The sequence below is a fragment of the Trifolium pratense genome, linkage group LG4, assembly GCF_020283565.1.
Source record: "Trifolium pratense cultivar HEN17-A07 linkage group LG4, ARS_RC_1.1, whole genome shotgun sequence".
Classification (NCBI taxonomy): domain Eukaryota; kingdom Viridiplantae; phylum Streptophyta; class Magnoliopsida; order Fabales; family Fabaceae; genus Trifolium; species Trifolium pratense.
In genome coordinates, this window is record NC_060062.1 from 38,587,070 (window position 1) to 38,610,296 (window position 23,227).

At 41.1% G+C, this 23,227-nt stretch overlaps 2 protein-coding genes across 2 annotated transcripts; both read right to left on the reverse strand.

The window, feature by feature from the left end:
- Positions 1–1,338: 1,338 nt before the first annotated feature.
- On the reverse strand, positions 1,339–3,130 carry LOC123922644 (the record flags this gene model as incomplete). Its single annotated transcript, XM_045975339.1, has 4 exons — positions 1,339–2,162; positions 2,249–2,340; positions 2,622–2,707; positions 2,795–3,130. Coding segments are annotated over 4 exons (747 nt in total), but the record flags the coding sequence as incomplete, so codon positions are not given.
- Positions 3,131–6,023: 2,893 nt separating this feature from the next.
- LOC123882223 (probable uridine nucleosidase 2) lies at positions 6,024–23,076 on the reverse strand. Its single transcript, XM_045931033.1, has 9 exons — positions 22,907–23,076; positions 22,612–22,721; positions 22,337–22,517; positions 22,073–22,250; positions 7,141–7,326; positions 6,956–7,060; positions 6,754–6,850; positions 6,327–6,570; positions 6,024–6,241 (listed from the first exon to the last, which is right to left on the reverse strand). The coding sequence occupies exons 4-9, from the start codon at positions 22,175–22,177 to the stop codon at positions 6,118–6,120; spliced, it is 861 nt and encodes a 286-aa protein (XP_045786989.1). The 5' UTR covers positions 22,178–22,250; positions 22,337–22,517; positions 22,612–22,721; positions 22,907–23,076; the 3' UTR covers positions 6,024–6,117.
- Positions 23,077–23,227: the final 151 nt, after the last annotated feature.

The following is a 23,227-nucleotide window of genomic DNA, read 5'->3' on the forward strand; positions in this document are numbered from 1 at the left end:
ACCTTAGTCCTAATTATTACAATCTATATATACATTTACTCAGGTCATGAAGCCACAATTTATAAGGATGTTAGAACCAAGGTTATTTGTATACATCAATCAAGGTACAGGGTAAACTAACTTAAATAATTAGTTCAGATTAGATGAAACTTAAGAAGTATACATTTAGCTTACTCAATTGTAGCTTATCACCATAAAATGTAACAGAATGATCAAACATGTGCCACTAAAAATTCAATACCTACAATATGTTATTAAAATCCAATATTATATCTACTACTTCAACTAGTGGTTCGTCCTGACATCCCACCCCTATATATTCTAAAGCCCAATTCTAGCATAGCCACACTAGGCATACTCAAAGGTGTCTTATTAAGGGTTACACAACCTGGTATATCAATCACAAGTATGGGACAGAAAATAATTACCAATACATCCATTAAAATGACCAACCTACAAAGCAACCTGGTAGATTTTAGCTGGGATTGCCGGGCTGGCAGTATTGGGTCTTAGTTTGTGGAGACATTCACGCAGAGTGACGAAGTAGAAATTTTCCAACAGTGTGATTCAACTAAAGACGGAATTGAAAGTACATATCAACACTGTAAGAGTAGATTATGTAAAACACAGGTCAGTTATGACTTAGAACTTAGAGGGCAAGTTAGGTGTTACTTATATGTGGTCCCACTTGGAGCTTGAATTGAAACATCTAGATATTGATTTGAATTTGATGTAGCTTCACCTGCATCAGCAAAGAAAAACGGATGCTGGTGCAATATTGTATTTATTGTGCAATTGAACTTTGTTTTGTTAATATATATGCCATTATTTATTTCAATATGCTTTTATACTATAACTTTGTTTGAGTATTTGGACTTGAATTGAATGGTAGCACTTTACACTGTCTTTTATGATCTCATATATGAATGTGTTAAGATTTGATGTAAAGTGTAAACACTGCGTTTTCCCTTATTTGTTTCTTGTGACTTTCTTCTCACCCTGTTACACGATTTTGTTTCGCCTCTTATGTTTTTTCTGACTTTGTTCTCATGCACTTATTGACAAGTGTAAGCGACGACGATCCTAATGGTGGACGTGGGTAGGAAGAGTGAAATTGGGAAAATTTCTTGCGGTGTTAACTGGTGTAGGGTTATTGTCATCCGTCATTTTCCCTCCCAAGCTGAATGGGGTTCATTTGAAATTCGAATGAGGAGTTGTCTGGTGTAGGCGCTATCTGTATTCACATGCTATAAATACTTCTCCCATGGTGATTATCTTAGTACTACTAATTGCAGATAATACTCAGAACAAATACATAGAACTATCGAAACAATGGTGCTGCTGAATTGCTGCCTGGAAAGGAAAATCTTCGCATAAAGGCCAGAGTTGTTCGTATGTGGAGGGTACCAACTTTCCTCAATCCAGCTGAATCAATCTCTCTTGAGATGGTATTGATCGATGAGAAGGTTAGTTAGTTTGCAACCTTTTGTGAAATTTTGTTGATTTAATTTTACTATTTGGAGTGTTAAGTTTCTTAGTTGATTTTTTGTTCTGCATTGGCTGTTGTGGGAACATTCACGTGCATTGTAAGTGGTACAAAATACTGCATTTTGTCATAGGATCCTTTTCACATAAAGAAAAATGCCTTTGTGATATATTTTTTAATATTCCCTCTGTACAAACCTAGGCACAAAAAGCCATCTAAAATATACATTTAAGCAGAGACAACCTTTTCTACATAAAAGCAGAAACTGTTGGTTAAAGACCTTGCATCATCTGAAAACTGAAGAACAGATCTTTTTAATCTGATTTTATGAGAGCACTTTAAAGTGTTCCATGCAATAAAATAAACAACAGTATACCGGGTGGGGACTTCATAAGCAGGGACTTGACTACTTCAGTTTATTAGAGAAAACTTAGGCTCACACCTCACCTACAATATGAATAGTGAGAATTAAAGAATTTGTAATCAGGATGGTTAACTTGCAATTGCCTAATCCAGTTGTCAGCAGCTCGCCACAGAGAATTGGATTTCTGATCTTCAGAATCCCCTTCAGGATCCCAGACAGAAATTTTGAACTTGTTAAAGGCAAGGCCAAATATTGGTAGTGATAGCTTGGATGATATATCCTTATCTTTTGAACAATTTATGGTAGTTGGACCAGATACAAATAACGCAGTTATAATTGAAATCCTTACGTATATTCTCGGTAATTATAGAAACTAAGAAAAGGACAGCAAGACATACTTTTTGAAGGTGTTGACAGGGAATGAAAGGTGAGGAAGCACGCACTCAGGTCCTGTAGTGTGGGACCGACAGGTATTCTATATATCGGATACCTTCATGATACAATAAGGAACAAATCATGTTAAACTAGTTATTATTACTATGTTCCAGTGCTGTAAACTAGCAAAAACATTGGCGCATATCATAGCGGAATTTTAACAATATGCGATTTAATAGAAAGTTTTGCCAAATAGTGGTATAGTAGTGCTATAGCATTGTAGGATAGCGAAATTTGAACAAATTGTTATTTTCTGCAATCACGATTGGCAACACTGTCATGTGCACTATCCAGCACTAACAACATCCTAATTAAAAGTATATATGATAAACATACCAAGCCAATGACACCCAACTTGAAGGTGAAAGATCACAGCTCCGGTATGTCTTCAACTCGGGAAATTGTTCAGCAAGATCATAAATCTGAGGCAAAAAAAAAAAGATTCTCTGTCAAGATTAGAAAGCAACATAATCTAAAAGTGGAACTGAACCAAAGGATAATGGTCTTGCCTTATCTGCTAATGGTTCGCGATTATAAGGTGTTTCGCGCTCAAAGTATTCATATACAAGCTGACCAAGTGTACTGCAGCTTCCGTTTTCATCACTTGATGAACCTGCTAAAGGTTTACTTCCAAGTGACAGTCTTTCCAGACTAAGATTGCTTGCATCTGGAAAGTTAGGCTGGTTCGAACTGCCATTAACTACACTCTTAGCTCCTCTATCATGACGATAGCCACTGCTGCTATCACTGCTTCTGTCTCTAGCTGATTCAGAATCACTTTCCTTACTGGGTTTCCTGTAACATGATGGAAAAGTGAATGAATCTATTGCATAGATGCCACTAAAAAAAGTGATTTAATAAGTCTTGTAACTCAGCTAAAGCGGAGAACTAGTGTACAGAAAAGGCTAGGATATGACATCTATCACTTAAAAAAAGGATAAAAACAGATAATATGAAAGTGATAAAATACTGCCTATGAAAGTGATAAAACTGGCTTTTTGTGCCTAGGTTTGTGCATAAAGAATTGTATGAAGCTTTTTTAGAGTGCCATGTCTTTTTTATTTCAATAATAGAATAATCTAAATTAATGTAAGCAGTTTTAATTATTAATGCATGAGTACAGACATATGCAAATGGAAATGTGAGGTTTCAAAGTGAAAGTGAAAACTATGTGCTGGAGTTAGAGGTTTTTTAATGTGCTTAAGTCTACATACACTGTGCTTATTAAGCTAATCATCATTACTCTCACTCTGATACAATACAACTATTTTATAGGTACAGTAAAAATGTCATCGACATGTTAAATTATGATCACCGTCGCAATCCTTGATATTATTAAAATACACAAAGTTTAGACAGAAATAAACACGAAACGAAAAGCAAAAAACTAATGGGAGTAGCTTGTCTTATTCAATTGGATTATTACTGTTATAGATAACATAAGAAAAACTAGCTTGAAATATATGATCATATTTGCTGTGAGTTTTTGTTTGGCTTCTGAATGTTATCTATAGGAAATTGTTTTGAAACATCTGATATTGCTGCTCCAGCAACTGCCGGGGTCATGGATTGATACTGAGAGGGTGCATTTGCATTTGAATGCTGTTGTTGCATTTTTGTAGAGTATACTTGTTCTTGCATAGCTCCGCCATAATCATAATCATAACCATAAATAGGGTGTGGTGGATGATGAATATTTTGAGACAAAGTCATATATTGCTGCTGAAATTGGTTGGAAGGTATTTGAATAAAACCAGAATTTGATGCTACAGGAGCTTTATAAACACTTGGATTCACTTCAGGTAAAACACTTTGTGGCCTTACTATGTGGTGGTGTCGTGTCAAACACGAGACACACCTTCGATCTGAAGTGACACTTTTAGATGACCAAGGTTGCCTTGGGACAATAATAACACAATTTCACACAGTTACGGATCTCGGCCATTGATTCTAGATTAAGCTAGATGACCACGGTTGCTTTGGGATCAGGATTGCACGACAACACAGCTTCACACAGTTAGGGATCACGTCCATTGATTTTAGATCGGATGGTTCAGATTACACTATTAATTTCTATGAAGCACAAACATTCCTTAGATTAGGTGTGTCCGACATGATTCCATTGAATTATGTCTTATCAGAGTTGACGTGTGAGTGTCCGGTGTCTGTGTCTGTGCTTCATAGATTATTAGTTCCACACAATTATGATCAAAGTAAAGATATAAATTCTTAGAAACTTACAGTTAATTATGTAACATGAGATCCTTCAGCAACTGGTATATCAGTTCTTCCAGCAACCTCTAACTACAAAAATGAAAATTTAGTATCAAAACTCAATTTCATCAATAGAAAACAAAAACAAATAAAAATCCATCAAAACAAAAAGAATTACCAAATGCAAAGCATTTCTGGTAGCAAGAGTAGTGTAAACATTTCCATAGATAGTTGTAAGTCCAATAACTTCAACCTCTGGTGATCGCAGAGCAACAAAGTAGTAGGTATATATCACTATATAAAAACAAAGTAGTCGTTGTATTTGGGCAAATATTTGGAACAAATACATTAATTTTTGTTTTTAATTATAGATATTAGCCGCCAAACGGGCACGTTCCTCTCCTGTTTGTGTGATAGATATTAATTTTTTATGATCAAATTTTCTCTTATATTAGTTTAAATGCATTTTTAATCTCTATTTTAACTAAATTTGAATTTTAACTCTATTTTAAAATCTGAAATTTTAACCCTTGTTTTCTATTTTTCAGCATATTAGGTACATTATAATAAGTCATGAAGTTGTTACAATCGCAATTCTTAATTTTCTTACTTTATACTTTACTACTCACTTTAGAGGATCTAAATCTTTATCTCTAATCCGACTTCTCAAAAGTGAGTGATTCACTTTTTAATATAAAGTGAATAATATCGATCGTTAATTATCAAATAAAAGTATATATTATAGATGTATTATAACAAATTCATGTCATGGGGCGGTTACACTTTATAAGATCTGGATCTTTATCCCCTCTCCCACATTTTGGTTCATCTTTGTTATTGTGTAAGGTTATTTTTTTTTTTTTTGTCCCTCTACTATTTTGGTTCATCTTTGTTATTGTGTACGGTTATTTTATTTTATTTTATTTTTGTCAACTAGTTTAATGATTAGAATTTCACTTTTTTTTTTGGTTTTCACCATCAGTTTAATCTGGTTCGGGGGTCAGTTCTGGCATTAAATGGTTCCAGCCCCCTTCCGATCGCAGTTGCGGGGATCGAACAATGGTCTTCCCTACCAAGTTCAGCGCCAATCACCACTAAACTAACTAACGATTGGTGAATTTCACTTTTTTAAAGTGAACAAGTGAAAGCATCTGATTTCGAACTTTGTTCCCTGCATATCATGATATTACTATACAATATTCATATCAACTGAGTTATGCTCACAGAGATAGATTTGGCAGTGATAGTGTGAATATAATTACATTATTTCATTATCAACCTAATTACTATCATTAAATATCTTTTATTATATTGTAAAAAAAATAAAACTATTCTTTTATTATTTATTTTTTAAAATTAAAATACTTTAAATACAAAATTTCCCTACTTAACTATGGCTACCAAACAATAGTCTAATTTCTGAAATTCCTCCAAGAAAACAATTTTGGGTGTTGTCACAGTTGTGAGAATTGATAGAGTTTCAGATTTTCAACATGAAAGATTGTCTTTTTCCAAGAAACTGTGGTATATATGGAACAGCATATAAGATGAATTTTATTGAATTAGATTCATATGTGTAAATTATATGATTTATCTCATTTATACATTATGCATAATATTATATACCAACAATATAATTGTGTAAAAGACGATCCATAACCAATTTCACATCTCTAGGAGCATCCACTGTCACAGCTACTTTTACTAATGGCATATTGGACCATTCAGTTATTTCATCATACCTGGTTTATTGCAAACAGAAAAAAACATATAAATTAGATGCCATATATTAGATGATATTTGATATTTGCATTCAAAACCTTATACCTTTTCTGTTTATTATGGAGTATTGTAAGTCCCCTTGTAATGCCACTGGTTTGGACTCTAACAGCGCCCTCCGTGCATGTTACAAGTGAAGGATCAATGGCTGCAAGCAACACTGTTGGGTCGTGAAGGTAAACTCCGTTGGTGTTGTATGTGTCACGACGGTAAGAGAAATACACCTCTAAGATTCCGGTCAAGTATTGAGCAAATTTTCCTTTTGAACTTGCCAACTTTTCTCGATCATAACCTGGTCATTTTGATTTTGCGATGAGGGTAAATCAAAACAAATGTCGCAGAACATGACATGTGATATGAGCCATAATTAAAATAGAAGCATGTTCATGGCATTCGAGTGATGATTATTCGTTTAAACAAATGGCTACATAAGTATAGCAAACATGAGTGCATAGGAAATTCGGAAAAGTGGTACCTGACAATACGACTTGGTGAGTAATATTTATTCCAACTGCTAGTACATCTGCGCCACTTGTGAATACGACATCTGCAGCCTCTGGATCACCATATATCTGGAATCAAATCCAACCGAAGAGTTAAATAGATCGAACCGCGAATAATATAATATTTTTACGGAGGATATATTAAGAAGTTGGATACAAAATGGAAATATTTACATTTGCTTCAGCAGCTGGATTTGCATTGCCATTTACTGCAAAAGATCCACCAAGCAGAACAATCTGCCCTATGTTCTTTGCGAACTCCGGATCCATCTGTATAGCCTGTCAACCAGAATCTTATTTTGAAATGAAGTATGAAGAGTAGCGCGAAAACAACATATTGGAAATTGCACATATCATACCAAAGCAATATTTGTAAGAGGGCCTAATGCCACCACAGTGACTTTTCCGGGGTTAGCTTTTGCCTCGTTAACCATAAAATCAGCAGCTGATTCTTCAATGACTTTCCCATTTGGTGGAGGAAAATTTTGGTTGCCAAGTCCATCTGCACCATGGACAAAATCTGTAACGCCAAGTTTCGGTTCTTTCTGCAAAAGAGGCATCGATTACAATAATTAGTCAAGTCAAATACCACAATATACTGAAGATATACAAATTTCATACTGCAATTTCTTAATGACCTCATTGGTGAGGTGATTAACTTCAATCCAATTGAAAGGAATACACAGATTTCAAGTGTGCAGACTATATACTACAAATAGCAAAAACGGCTCCACTAAATTTATGCGGGGAATTTAGTGGGACCCGTTTGAATTTCAACTAATTAGAGAGTGTGTGTTGAAAAAGTGTGTTCATCTTGCCTATACGCATTAAAGATCCCATATACTATAATTCCAATCAGAGTTCTCAACATTAGAGTTCTTGGTGGTCTTGTCTCTGCTCATTTACTGGCATCTGATTCTTCAAACAAGTTATTACAAGGATCTTACAATAATCAGCTACTAGGTCTGGCTGAAGATTTAGGGAAACGGTTTCTACCTGCATTCAATACGCCCACTGGATTACCATATGCATGTATTAAATACTCAAATGTATGAAATTCTGTTAACTTTATGTCGACATGACACTTACAACTTATTTTCATTTGAATGTTTAATTATATGTAACAGTACTCTTCTATGCCCCAACTGTCAGGAGTTCTCATTACATCACTAAATATTACTAAAGTATATATAAATTATTGAACTTCCTCACTCAGATAATTATTGAACTTTTAAATTTTCTCTGATCAGTAATCTTGTGCTTTCTGCAGGTGCAAATATTTATATCTTCTCTTTGATGATTCGTTTTTGCTCAAGAGTAATTATGTATTTACCACTGAAGGTCATCCCCTTCCAGTATTAAGCACTTGGCACGAAGAGCTTCCAGAAACTTATATTCCAACTAATTGGACCACCCTGAAGGTATTTAACAATTACCTGAAATGATACTATACCTTTAATTTATAGAGAATTATAGGTTAAATCAAGTGTATGGACCCCTAAACTTTTCATCATTCATAAAATTAGTCCGCAAAATATGACAAATGAACATTTTTAAAATGCACATATATATTTTTATTTGTGCAGAAACAACCAACAAATCGAGCCGGTGCAATGTCTTTGCATGTATGTCCGGCTATGACTTTAAATTCAGGTCAACATATAGAGAGTGCTTGCCACATCTCCGACGTTCGCATTGACCATAGGTGTTTGACTGATGAAGATTGTGGAGTTTGTTCTGGACTAGACCAATGCTAGTCCACCTAGACCCTCACAAAGTCCACATGGCTTGCCCAACCACCTCCATGTCAGCATGGCACAACCTCTCCACCAAGATAGGGTAAAATTACTACTCTACCCACCATCTAAGGGTGATATCTTGGCAGTCCCTCTTAATGGGCCTTGGCTAGTCCAACCCACTAAGAGGACCTTTGGCCCAGAGCTGGGGGCTATAAATACTCTCCCTCATGGGAGAGCAAGGTAGAACACTATTCATTATTGCAATTACTCTCTCTCTCTAACTTCTCTCTAGTATCTCTTTTGCTCTCTACCCTTACTGACTTAGGCATCGGAGCACCTGCAGGTACAACCCCCCCCTCCGTGGATCATCTGCTCGGATTACTGCCTTCCACCTGCTCAACGGACTTCCAGCTGGCCTTCTACCTGTTCTGATCAACAGTTAAGATCAGTGGCGCCGACTGTGGGGATCTGAGTTCTCCCCTTCTTTGTTTCGAGCAAGTAAACCAAAGAACAAAACCAATCAATCACTTTTTCATCATGGCCAGTGCATCTCATTTCAACAATGACGTTGAGGACGCTGCTCCTCCTTCTTCTCCCCGTCTGCCTCCTGTTCTCATCACTGACCTCCAGGCCCTCCCCGAGTCTGACCCTAGAGACGGGCAGGAAACTTCCTGGACTTCTGAGGACGGCGACCTGGTCGTCTTGACTGAGAAGCAGGCAGGGAAGCGCCCTCAGTCCGAGCAGGGCAGATCAGCAGAAACCGACTTGTCCACTGCTTCAGTTACCAATGCTGAACTAGCAGCACTCATAGCTGCCCTAAAGCAAACCACCGAAGCTCTCCAGGGCCAGAATCGCCGAATGGACGAGCAGAATATGAGACTTGATCGCTTGGAAAGGAACCAGCGATTCTCAAGGAATAACTCTCCCCCGAGGAGAGCTCCTACTTCTCCATCCCCTCCTCGTCAGGAAACTGTCAGACAACGACGACCTGCCCTTGAGAGGATCGAGCAACCTGGCAGAAAAAGAGACCATGTCTCCCCTCCCCGCGAGGGTATATCTTCTCCGAATGTGAAGAAAGGAAAAATTGTGGACCGAACACCTCCTCGTCGTCATTCTCCCCAGGGACTCAGCTTGATGACCAAACAAGGGCAGCCAGCTAGCCGCAGCCACCACACCGACCAATTCTCCAGGAGCCCAACTCCTGATCGTGAGGGCTCACCTCCCCTAAACTCACATGAGAGTGACGAGGATGATCCCCGCTGCCCTTTATCCCACGACATACTTCAAGCACCCGTTCCAAAGGGATGTGAGCGACCTCCTCCTCTCCCAGCTTACGATGGACTTTCTGACCCAGATGAACACATCGCATCAGTTAATGCTACCCTGAACTTCTTGAGGGTCAGTGGAGCAATTAGATGCAGAATATTTCCAACTACTCTGAGAAAGGGAGCTGTGGCTTGGTACCACAGCCTAGCTCCTCGCTCCATAAACTCATGGATGGATCTGTCCGACCAATTCCGCAGGCACTTCACTGCTTCCCGCAAGCAACCAAAGACCGAAGCAGTCCTGGACGCCATCTTCCAAGCTGATAACGAATCTCTCCGCAGCTTCATAGAGAGGTTCAACAAAGAAGCCGTCCAGGTAGAAACAACTGATGATATGAAGAAATACTTGCTCCAAAGGGGCCTTAGGCCAAACTCCGACTTTGCTAAAGCCGTTGGAATCGAAAAACCGCGCACCTTTGGCGACCTCCTCCTCAAATCTCAACCCTATATCCAATATGAAGAGCAACAAGCTGCAGATGCTGCCCGTTATGGACGAGCAGGAAACAGTCAACCTGCTCCTCGTTCAAATGCTGAACAGTCCAGCCGAGGAGGAGGAAGACGAAGAGGCGAAAGGCCTAGGGAACCCCGTGGACCTCCTAGCACGTTCAGCAACTATACTCCCCTTAGCAAATCCCAGGAAGAAATTTGGAAAGAGTGCAACTCAGCTGAGTTCACTAAAGCAGGAATTAAATTTCCAAGACAACAACCCACAAAGCCTGGCCAAGACAAGAGCAGGTACTGCAAGTATCACAAAGGTTACGGCCATCTGACTGACGATTGCATACAACTTAAAGACGCCATTGAAATTCTGATTAGAAATGGGCAAATGAAACAATACGTGAAGAGGAGCAATGCTCCCCGGGCAGAAGCTGCTGAGACCAGCAACACTGAAGAAGCTGCACCAGAACGATCCGGGCACAAGCCAGTTGCCCTTGCCATCTCCAGAGCTGAAGACTTCTTTGTCCCTGACTACTTGGACGACACCTATGTTGCCCCCACGCTGAGCAAATGGGACGCACTTGCCCACGCTATGGTTATCTCTGGTGGAGGTTTTGACAAACAGACTGTGGGGTCCATCAAGAGAAAATTTGAAGAATTGATAGATGGCTCCTCCAACCTGAGCGCAACTCTAGATAAACCGAAAGGGCAATCAAAGCCCTTAGCCTTCTACATGGAAGAGCTGCCCGGTGGAATTGCAAACTCCCAGATACCCCTGCTCATCAGAGTAGACATGGCAAACATGGACGTCCGCAGGGTTCTGGTCGACCAAGGAAGCTCCTGTGATATCATGTATTCCCAACTTTTCAAGACTCTGCAACTAGATGAAACCTACCTCACTCCTTATTTTGGATCTGATCTCTCCGGATTTAATGGAGCAACAACTAAGCCATGGGGCTATGTAGACCTGCTAGTCACCGTTGGCTCTGAAGAAACTGCAAAAACTATCAAAGTGAAATTCCTGGTAGTAGACTGTCCTTCTCTCTACCAGTGCATCCTGGGCCGAACAGCTATTGCTGACTTAATGGCTGTCCCTTCAACCGCCCACCTCAAAATGAAGTACTATACTCATAAAGGCCAAGTTGCGACACTGCATGGAGACATTGAAGCTGCAAGGAGAGTCTTCAATGCATCCTCCAAAGGAAATGAGTATATCGGGCAACTCCCCGAGTCAAAGAAGTCCAAGGCAACAACTTCCCTGCCCTTGCCAGAAATCAGCTCCATTGACCTCGACAGCCGCTTTTCCAAACAGGAAAACAAAGACGAGAAGAAGCTCCGCAAGGAGAAGAAGGAAGACGACGAGGCAAGCCAAGAGCACCGTCGTCCAGTTCCAGACGGCGAGTTCGAGCTGATGCCCTTCGGAGAAGACCCGAGCAGGGCAGTGAAGATTGGGACTGGGCTCCCCGAACTTGCTAGGAAGCAGCTTGAAGCCTGCTTGAAAGAAAATGCTGATCTGTTCGCCTGGCACGCTTCCGAGATGCCCGGCTTGGACCCCAACGTAGCATGTCACCAGCTGACTATTGATCCCACTGCACTTCCCATTGTACAACGTAGGCGTAGGCAGTCTCCTGAGAAATCGGAGGCTGCAGAAAAATGTGTAAAAGACCTCCTAGAGGCAAATTTTATTTCGGAGGCCAGGTATACAACCTGGCTGTCCAACGTTGTACTCGTCAAAAAATCTAATGGAAAGTGGAGGATGTGTTGCGACTATACCGATCTTAACAGGGCTTGCCCTAAAGACTCTTATCCCTTACCTTGCATTGATAGACTTGTTGATAATTCTTCTGGCTTTAAATTATTGTCTTTTATGGATGCTTATTCAGGTTATAACCAAATTCCAATGGCAGTAGCAGATAGAGAAAAAACAGCTTTCATGACCGAGTCGGGCAACTATTACTACAACGTAATGCCCTTCGGTCTCAAAAATGCAGGAGCTACATACCAGCGAATGATGAACAAAGTCTTCCGAGGACAAATAGGAGACATGCTCGAGGTATACATGGACGACATGATCGTAAAATCCCCCGAGGAACTCGACCATGTCGTGCACCTTCGAAAGGTGTTCGAGCAGGCCAGGAGATACAACATGAGATTCAACCCAGAGAAGTGCACCTTCGGGGTCCGAGCAGGTAAATTCCTGGGATTTTACCTAACCGAGCGAGGAATTGAAGCCAACCCTGACAAGTGCAGAGCTTTTGCCGAGCTCCCCACTCCGAGCGATAAGAAGTCCATACAAACTCTTAATGGAATGCTAACATCGCTTTCCAGATTTGTATCCAAATCAGCACAACATGCACTCCCCTTTTTCAAACTACTAAAGAAAGAAGCAGTCTTCGAATGGACAGATGAATGCGAGCAAGCTCTCCAACATCTGAAAAAGGCCTTATCAGAGCCACTTGTCCTCTCACGACCAAGTGACGAGGAGGTATTATACCTGTACCTTTCCGTCGCCTCAGAGGCTGTAAGTGCAGCTCTTATTCGTGAGACAAACGAAGGGCAGAAACCAGTATACTTTACAAGCAAAGCCTTACAGGGTCCTGAACTAAGGTACCAGCAAATTGAAAAAATAGCCCTTGCACTAGTTTATGCTGCAAGGAGACTAAGACATTATTTCTTGGCCCATACAATTGTGGTCCGAACAGACCAACCAATCAAGTCTTTGCTTGGCCGACCAGATATGGCGGGCAGGATGCTCAAATGGTCCCTCGAGCTCTCAGAATTCGACATTCGTTACGAGAGCAGAAAAGCTCTAAAAGCCCAAGTCCTAGCTGACTTCGTCGCAGAGATGACGAGCTCCTCCCCTGCAGTGGACGGAGCAGATAAATGGACAATCTTTGTAGACGGAGCATCAAGCGCTACAGGAGCAGGTGCAGGCATCATTCTTGAAAATGAGAATGGCTTACTAATCGAGGTCTCCCTAGCACTATCCTTCCCAACTTCGAACAACCAAGCAGAGTATGAAGCATTCCTCGCTGGACTACGTTTGGCTGAGGACTTGCAAGCCAAGGAGATAAAAATCTACACAGATTCGCAACTGGTCGCCTCACAGGTGCTAGGAGAGTATCAGACCAAGAATGATAACCTCTCTGAATACCTAGTGCTAGTAAAGGAAAAGATCACCAAGTTCAACTCGGTTGAAATATTACATGTTCCCCGCGAGCATAACAAAAGGGCAGACATCCTGTCTAAGCTGGCAAGCACAAAAAGGAAGGGCGGAAACAAATCTGTCATCCAGGAGATACTCCCTCGTCCAAGCATAGAAAAACCAAGCAAGGTTGTGGACATAAACGTCATTGGCGACAAAGACTGCTGGATGACTCCAGTATACAACTTCCTCGAGCACGGAACTCTCCCTGACGACCAGAAACAAGCAGCTATAGTCAGACGAAGAGCCTGCTCCTATGTCATCCTTGATGGAAAATTATACAGGAGAGGATTTTCCATTCCTCTCCTAAAATGTGTAAACGAGGACACAGCAGATTACATCCTGCGCGAAGTCCATGAGGGCATTAACGCCCAACACTTGGGAGGAAGGTCACTTGCCAGGAAAGCTCTACGAGCAGGGTACTATTGGCCTACTATGCAACAGGACGCCAAAGACCACGTAAAAAAATGTGACAAATGCCAAAGACATGGGGATATGCACTTAGCTCCCCCTCGAGAACTAAAATCTTTGTCTTCCCCCTGGCCCTTCGCCTGGTGGGGGATGGACTTACTTGGTCCTTTTACCAAAGGACTTTATCAAAATCGCTACCTAATAGTAGCAGTGGACTACTTCACCAAGTGGGTGGAAGCCGAACCCCTCTCCGACATCACATCACTCAGAGTCCTGCGCTTCTTCAAAAGAAACGTGCTAGCTAGATTCGGAATACCACAGGTGGTAGTCACAGACAACGGAACACAGTTTACAGACAAAGATTTTCAAGCATTCCTTGTTGCCCTGGGCACCAAGCAGCACTTCACATCGGTCGAGCACCCCCAAACCAACGGGCAAGCTGAAGCAGCCAACAAAGTGATCTTGAGAGGGTTACGAAGAAGACTTGACCAAAACAAAAAGAAGTGGGTCGAAGAGCTTGACAATGTACTCTGGGCCTATCGAACAACCCCACACTCCACAACTGGAGAAACCCCCTTCCGAATGGTATATGGAACGGAGGCAGTTATCCCCGTAGAGATTGGGGAACCATCTCGTCGGACTGAGCAGCCTCTTGACGAGGAACAAAATGACGAAGCACTTCGAGAGGAGCTTGACCTCGTCGAAGAAATTCGGACAGGAGCTTCTTTAAAGGAGGCCACCCTGAAGCAGAAAATAGCTGCCCGTCATGACACCAAAGTCATCAAAAGAGAATTCGAGGTGGGCAGCCTCGTCCTAAGACGCAATGCAGACTCCCAGGACGGCAAACTTGCACCCAATTGGGAAGGACCATACCGCGTCATTGACAAAACAGAAAATGGTGCATACTATCTCGAGGACCTTCAAGGAAAGAAACTTCCTCGACCTTGGAATGCCCAGAAATTGAAACAATATTACAGCTAAGTTATTGCCACACTAAAAGGCTGCTCGCACTTCAGAACACAACGAATCGAGCACCTTAAACAACGGAGGGCACCATGGCACACGTGCTCATCTAAAACCATAGCAGGGGAACTAATTCACCATAAGGGAAATGGAACTCCTGCTAGACGAGGATAACTCTCGAAACGAGCCCATCGTCCCCGTGCCACGACCTAGCACCCAGCTCGCGATGGGAGGTTCAGGTTGCGAAGAAGGGTACACTAGCGTGCTTGTATTCGCGTAACTTAGAAACAACTCTAAGTGCTTATACAGTTCCCTAAACTGTTTAAGTCAAAACAGAGGAGACTACCCTCAATAAAACATGCTCAGTATCAAGCAGGGGAAACCTCCCCGGCAAAATAACAACGAGCGCAGCATTCATACATGCAAAAATATGATAAGTATACAAAATTGGCATAAAAATAAACAGGCAAAACTTAGCACACCAACTTGCTCGGACGGGGACACTAACGTGCCCGGACGAACACACTAACTTGCTCGGATGAGCACACCGACGTGCTCGTACGAACACATCAACCGGCTCGAACGAACACATGACGTGCTCGAACGATCAAAACAGGAAGGGGATACTCCCCGGTTCCAGTTCGAACAACGAAATTTCAGTCATACCAATAACGGGGAAGAAAACCTTCCCGGCCCAACGTTGGCAGACAAATTAGCATAAAATTTCGCTAAGAATGGGGAATAAAACTCCCCGGCTCAAATCTCAGAGGCGAAATTTTATCCAAGTTAGAAACGGGGAGGAGAACCTCCTCGGCTCAAGATTGATAACAAAATTTCATAAAAATTTTCTTAGTTAAAAAGACGGGGAGGCTCCCCGATTGAAATTTTAAACAACGAAATTTCCCCAAAATTTTCTAAGTTAAAAAAGGAGGAAACATACACGCAAGCAGAAAATGTAAACGTACATGCGAGCAGATATAAACAAGCGTAGATAAATAAAACGGGCACCTGCCCGGAATTGTCATAAAAATAAAAGACGGGGACAAAAGCCCACTTGTTCCAATATTACAAATCATGGCTCAAAGGCCCCAAAAATCCAAAGAGACAAAAATAAATTACAATAGAAAGGATGGGGACATCTACTCCTCGCATCCATCTTCCTGCTCGTCACCCTGTTCGCCCTCACGACCCTCCTCCTCAGCATCTTCTTCCTCCTCGTCAGAGTCAGCCAGGCCGGCCGGGATAACAATCTGGCCATCCTTGACCTGCCCGTTAACATGTATTCCTCGGGTCACCAGCTCCACGTCAGGATTAAGGCACTTGATTTGCTGCACGGCATTTTCAAAGGCGTACTCAGTGCCCTCTACAAAATCATGGGACAGCTGAGCAATCACCTTGACCAAGTCTGCTCGGGTGGTCAACCCCTCGGCAGCCTTATGCTCGTTCTCGCCCGGAGCCATAGCAGCAGTAAGTCTTTCAATCTCTGCCCGGGCAGCTTCCAACTCCTCTCCCCTCTTACGGTGCTCGTCAAGCTGGTCACCCCAGTGTTGCTGCTTTTCCTTGAGGTCATCCACAACAATTTTAAGCTGGTTGATCCGACCTTTGGCCCGCTCGTTCCTGACCTGGGCGGTGTTCAGCTGCTCGACTAAGGATTCTCGCTCGTCACCAAGGACAAGGGAGCTAGAAACCATCCGCACCATAGCAGCCATGTCACGAGCATGCTGCTGCCTACGGGCCTCCGGTTCCTGGTCAAGAATAGCAGCCCTTTCAGTTTCAAAGACCTCCGGAGGATACTTCTCAAAAAATTTGTCCACGGTAAAGCACCGAGGAACTGGAAACTTGCTGCATCCTCCCATGCCCGCATCTTCAACCGGGGAATCTTCTTCCCTTATCCTCTTTGCTGGAGGAGGCCGGGGAGCTGAGGAGGGAGTGCCCGCCGAGGTCCCAATAACCTGCACGGAGGGGGTCCCTGGTCTCACTTCCTGGGAAGTTCTGGCAACAGCCTTCTTTTTTCCTCGAGCAGACCTGCTCGCCTTCTCATCCTGCTTGGCCTTCAGCATGCGCTCGGCAATAGTTTCCATTTCGTCTGCAAACAAATGACGAGCAAGTTAGTAAAAGACGAGGAATACACATAATAATAACAGAAATCTTTCTAAGTTAAAAAGAGAGGAAACAATACCCAAACACAATTTGACCTCCCCGGCATTTCTGCACTTGAGGAGGGTCCTAGTATTAATGAGACGAGGAGAGGCCTTAGGCACCCCGTGCTCATCTCTTATAGTAACTCCCTTGCGAGTCGTCCAGACCCCGGGAGTAAAACCGGCCACAAAGGTCTTCAGACTTTCGAAGGCAGCCATGTCCTCGGGAGACAAGTCTGCGTCCCCGGTTGTGTATTCCTTAGGCTCCTTCAGGAAATGGGTGTACGACCAGCTTAACGGGAACTTAGGGACTGCCCGAACTATAACTTGCCCGCTGGCATCCTTACGGGCAATACCTTGCTCGTCCCTATCTTCCTCCAGCTCCAATAAACTCTCCCGGGCAGATGAAGACTCTGGCCGGACGACGAAGTACCTCTCCTTGAAATCCTTAACGGAATCCACAAACATTTTGAATAGTTTAACATCCTCGTGATGCTTTAATGAAACCCAATTCTGACGAGGTGCTCGCCCAACCTCCCTCGTCGGCTTACGCTGAATCTTGAAAATTCTAAAGAAAAGGGGAAGAGTGGGAAGAACGCCTTTATACGTACAGAGGTGCTCGAACCCCATAATAAAAGACCACGAGTTTGGATGCAGCTGCGACGGAGCCACCTGCAAGGCTTTAAGCACGCTGGCCGCAAAGGGGCTGAACGGCAACCTGAGCCCCATCTCCTTAAAAACAAACTCGTACATAGCAAAGTCGTGCCCGGCAAAGGACGAGCACACCCGTTCACCCTCCCCGGGTATCCGGGTCGACCAATTCTGAAGCCCGTCTGCTCTCTGCTGCTCGACGATCATATATAATCTTGGGTCCTGGGAACTAAGCGCCGAGGCTATTCCCCGGGGTTCTGGAGCAACCCAATCCAGCGCAGGATCGGTTATGCAGTCGACCAATGTATACTTCTCCGCACCCTGGCTTTCCACAACCTCCTCGGATTCTGACATTTTACAACCTGAAATGCAGCAAAAACAAAGTGAATTCGATGATCAAATCCACCCTTTCACCGCAAATCAAGTGAAAGGGCGCAGGATAGGACGAGGACGCTGTCCCCGACCAAAGCCCTTTTCAAATGGCAATTAAAATCAAACCGAGGAAGGTAGCCCAGGTGAAAGACGGGGAGATAAGCTTCCCGTCTTTGAATTTCACACAACGAATTTCATGAAAAAATTCCTAAGTTAAAAAGGGAGAGCATGCTCCCCAGCAATACAAACTATCTAAAGTTTCAAACGGGGAGATAGGCTCCCCGTCACCTAAACAAACTATCTAAAGTTTCAAACGGGGAGATAGGCTCCCCGTCACCTAAACAAACTATCTAAAAGTTTCAAACGGGGAGATAGGCTCCCCGGATCTTAAAATAAACTATCTAAAGTTTGAAACGGGGAGATAGGCTCCCCGTCACTAGTTATCTAACCTAGAGTTTCAAAGGGGAGGAAATCTCCCCGGTACCAAGTTCATATGGTGCCCGGCACATTCATCCTAATGTTCATAAATTCATACAATCTTCATGAAAAAACGCCCAAAACTGGGCAGAAATGACAAAAAATGGATCTAAAGAGGAAAATTTGAAAGAATTACCTTGAATATGAAGAAAACCTGAAGAACGATTTGACTTGTGAATTGGAACTTCAGAGAGATTCGCAATTGAAGAGAGAGAGTGAAAAGTAAAAATGAAATTCACTCTCCTCTATTATATAGATCAGGCCAGGGGAGTGAAGAGACGCTTTGATCCAATGGTCCTTACACTCCCTCGTAAAAATCAAAGCAGTAAATGCACCCTTTCACATCCCCAATAAAAAAGGATGCTCGAATTTCACCCGAGCAACTCCTCAAGCAAAAGGCTGCGCTTTGCAGAAAACCTCCTCGTTGCTAACTTCCTCGTCATAGCAACGAGCAACAATTCTTTCTTGAAAAATCGTCTCCTCGTCATCATTGCGAGCAACAAAACTTCTCGTTGTTATCTCTTCGCTATAGCAACGAGCAACTGTTCCATCTTGTGCAATATCTCCTCGCAGGAGATACGAGCAACACATACTTCCTCGTAACCATAATTACGAGCAGGATATTAAACACCCTCGAAAAATCGATTCGAGCAAAACACTGCAGATACTTGCTACGAGCAAGTCTTTGACGAGCAACTTCCTCGTCCACTTTTGTTCAAGAGAGGTTGCAAGGAGATTTCTTTCTGCACTTGGGCACACATCTAAAGTCATCACTCCTATGCCTAGGAGCAACGACTTGGGGGGCTCCTGTTCTGGACTAGACCAATGCTAGTCCACCTAGACCCTCACAAAGTCCACATGGCTTGCCCAACCACCTCCATGTCAGCATGGCACAACCTCTCCACCAAGATAGGGTAAAATTACTACTCTACCCACCATCTAAGGGTGATATCTTGGCAGTCCCTCTTAATGGGCCTTGGCTAGTCCAACCCACTAAGAGGACCTTTGGCCCAGAGCTGGGGGCTATAAATACTCTCCCTCATGGGAGAGCAAGGTAGAACACTATTCATTATTGCAATTACTCTCTCTCTCTAACTTCTCTCTAGTATCTCTTTTGCTCTCTACCCTTACTGACTTAGGCATCGGAGCACCTGCAGGTACAACCCCCCCTCCGTGGATCATCTGCTCGGATTACTGCCTTCCACCTGCTCAACGGACTTCCAGCTGGCCTTCTACCTGTTCTGATCAACAGTTAAGATCAGAGTTGATGCAACTACCTGCACTGGCTGGTTATTGTCGGAAGGTTTTATTGTGTGACATGCTTTGATAGAGAGGAAGAGATGGGAGTAAAAGGAGGTCACTGTATTTCGTCGCAATATTATGTTGTTAAATTTGAAACATTGAAAAATTGTATTTATTTCATGATGAGGTTTCTTACCCTCCCTATCTATTCTAGACCTATTGGGCACATCTGGTATAAGGAGAAAAATAAACAGCAAAGAATAAATCAAAGCTTGAAGCACAAGTTATAAAGATAATGATGTATGTATACTTTGTGTTTCTGTTGCTCTATCATTTTTATTTTTTTCCTTTGATATACAAATAAACCGGAGAGTCTCAAAACTCGTTCTGAAAATAGAGCTGTCAAAATGAGCTATAACTTGTGAGTTTAAGTCAGTTTGATCAAATCTGATTATTTAGCTGTTCTTGAAATTACCCCATTCTAGAGTTTGGTATGAGATAGCGGCTATTATTATTTATTGCAAAGATCTTGGAAGGATGGCTTGGTAAGAGTTTAGTGCAGAAAATCAAGTGGTTGTTGAGGTCTATTAGATGAGCAATCATCTACACCATTCAAAGATATTTTTTTGATAAAATTTACACTTTCAATAACATACTTTTCAATAGAATACACACTACTTCTAAAATAAGAACCCTCTTTCTCCTCTTTAACTCACATTATTTTTCATTAAAATATTATTTTCATTCAAATCTCTCATCTTGCACAATTTTTCTATAAAAAATATTTAATGCCAACCATATATAGCTGTTGTACTCTATTTACCGTTAGAGAAAATATCATATAAATCAATGTGCTCTGTTTGAAGGATTCTACTCATTCTATCAAAATTATCATTTAATTTATATTTCACAATGGATCCAACAAAATTTGGCAACGTTTTGGGCATGATAATCAACAAAATTAATTGTTTTTAAAATTATGTAATGTTATTTTAAATTATTTTTTAATTATGTCATTCTTAAAATTTGGCAATATTATTTTAAATTAAATTTCCTATTTTAATTATTTTTTCGAATTATAAAAAAATAGTACATACTAATTTTATAAATTTTATCATTCAATCAATTTATATTATAAAATAGATGATTAAATAATAAATTATTGTAATGAGGTAGAGTTATTGATGGGACCCATTTTAAAAAGTGCTTCATTGGAAGAGTTGAGTACCTATTAGGTACTATTATTAAACAATAATAAATTAGTGATGTGTTCATGTGGGACCCACTTAAGTACTCAAAAGTGGAGTTCTCCATTGTGGATGCTCTTAGATCCAATTGATATGCGCATGAGCTGTATACGTTGACCATCTATATGAGAAGTAAATACTTGATTTGCTAATTTACGGATTAATAAATAGCATTGATGCAGCATGCGTCGACTTGATTTGTGTTGGCTTGATTTGATAGTTTAATCCTTGAAAGCAAACTATGTTCTAGTTTTGCAATTTTACACACTCGCATTCTATTCTAAGTAGCAAGAGGGGTAAAATGGGATTTTCAAGGGGAGGGCAAGTCACTCATGGGGTGCAAGAAAAACAACTCAAGCCAATAATCTCTGAAATAAGATTTTGGACACATGAGAGAGTAGTTATTAATTATTATGTCTTCAGAAAACATTGTTCCTACAAATAAATATAGGGATATAAACAAAGAACATTTGAATTAGATGACACATTTCTCTTTTAATTTGAACTTTGCAAGAGAAGCATTGTCACCACTCATGTAGTCCTACACAACGAATGGAGAACTTTTTCACAATACTACAAATAACTATTGCTACAGTTTTTCTGTTTACTTTAGATTCCTACCATGCCATTTTTTATGTATAAGTTGCACAATGCAACAAAGTGCCTAATTGAAAATTGTTATATTTTATTTTTTTTGAGCAGCAAAATTAATTATATTAACAAACTCCCCTCAACATAAGGCATGTTAAGGGAGTAAAGTGCCATACAAAAGGGATAAAGTGAAACAAAACAGCTGCAAACAATAGGCAAAACACAGGGAGCATAGGCAACAAAGAAATACAATCAAAAACACAAAAATACACAACAACACGCAGCAGCCATAAGATTATCTTTTCATTACAAATATTTCAAAAGGAACATGTTTTTGTCAAACAATGCATTTAAGGTTCATCAGCAAATCACATAAAAGCTTTGAAACGGGAAGACAATGACGACTCGCAACTGTTTTAAAAGATTAGACTAGAGATTGAATCAACATATGCAAATAACAGTCTTTAGAAAAGGAAATGAGAAAGCAATTACAATAGATTGGGGCCTTTCCTCTCCCATCACATAGTCTTTCGTCCACTTCGGTATAGCGTTGTCAGAAGAACAATTCACAAGGGTCTTCATCCTCTTCTTCATCATCAGAGGGGGGGAAAAATAGACTATGTTGAGGCCTGGGATATGGTTTATCCGGATTATAATCTTCAAAGTCCAGCTGCATGCATAGACAGATTACAAAATGAATCCAGACCGATTGTAACAAAATTTCATGAACAAGAGATAAGTTTATGCACCCATTACCAAACATTCAGGAAACTCCTTCTGTGCCATTTCTATCATAAGCGATTTTGGAGTAAGCTTACCATCCTTGAAAAGCTTAATATCATTGTTTAACATTTCATTGTTAGTAGACATCGGTGGATCCTTTTCAGCAAAAATTTTCACTATGTCTAAATTTTGACAAGCAGCTCCCGCAATGAACCTGCCAAATGAGTAGGAGGAATGTGAAGAAAAAAAAAAACAAACAATTATGTGCATTCCAGAGACAGAGAGAGACACAAACAGGTATACCATACCATCTTGCAAAATCTAACAGCTCCTGCTTACGAAGAGGTCCTGCCCTTGGACGATGCCAATCTTTTTCTTCTTGTTGTAGTTCTTGTTCTTCTAGTAATCGTAATCGTTTCTACAATGTAATTGAAAATATAATTAAATAAATAAATAAATTTGTTCAGTTGTATGCAGATAATAATAATAATAATAATAATAATAATAATAATAATAATAATAATAACAATTTCAAGTCCAAATATAATGATAGAAGAAGAGATTAGTAAATCATTAATCTGAGTAAGTTGAAATCAAACACACATTCTCCTTGGGGATTGGAAGAGCCTCTTCCGCCTTGGATTTCCTTGTGCCGCTACTTTCTTCTCCTCTAGCCATAGCCTAAAATCGAATCCCTCCACGGATCGAGCACTAGGGTTTCGTTTTCCCAATTTCTTCTATTCTATTCTATTCTATGACGATGACTGAGCACCAAGGGTCTGTTTGTTTCAAAATAGGGGGAGGGGAGGTATTTTTATAGAGGGGAGGGGAGGGAAAGGGAGGGGAGGGAAATTTTTTAATTACATATGTGTTTGGTTTAAAAGAGGGGAGAGGAGGGGAGGTGATGTATTTTAATTAAATATA

Bases quoted from the DNA above. Each gene is read 5' to 3' on its own strand.
- LOC123882223 (XM_045931033.1), bottom strand. From the start codon at position 22,177: ATGATGAAGAAGAGGATGAAGACCCTTGTGAATTGTTCTTCTGACAAC. The intron at 7,061-7,140 runs GTATGATATGTG...TCTGGTTGACAG, and splicing joins CTCTTACAAATATTGCTTTG to GCTATACAGATGGATCCGGA. The intron at 6,242-6,326 runs GTATAAGGTTTT...GCAATAAACCAG, and splicing joins CTCCATAATAAACAGAAAAG to GTATGATGAAATAACTGAAT.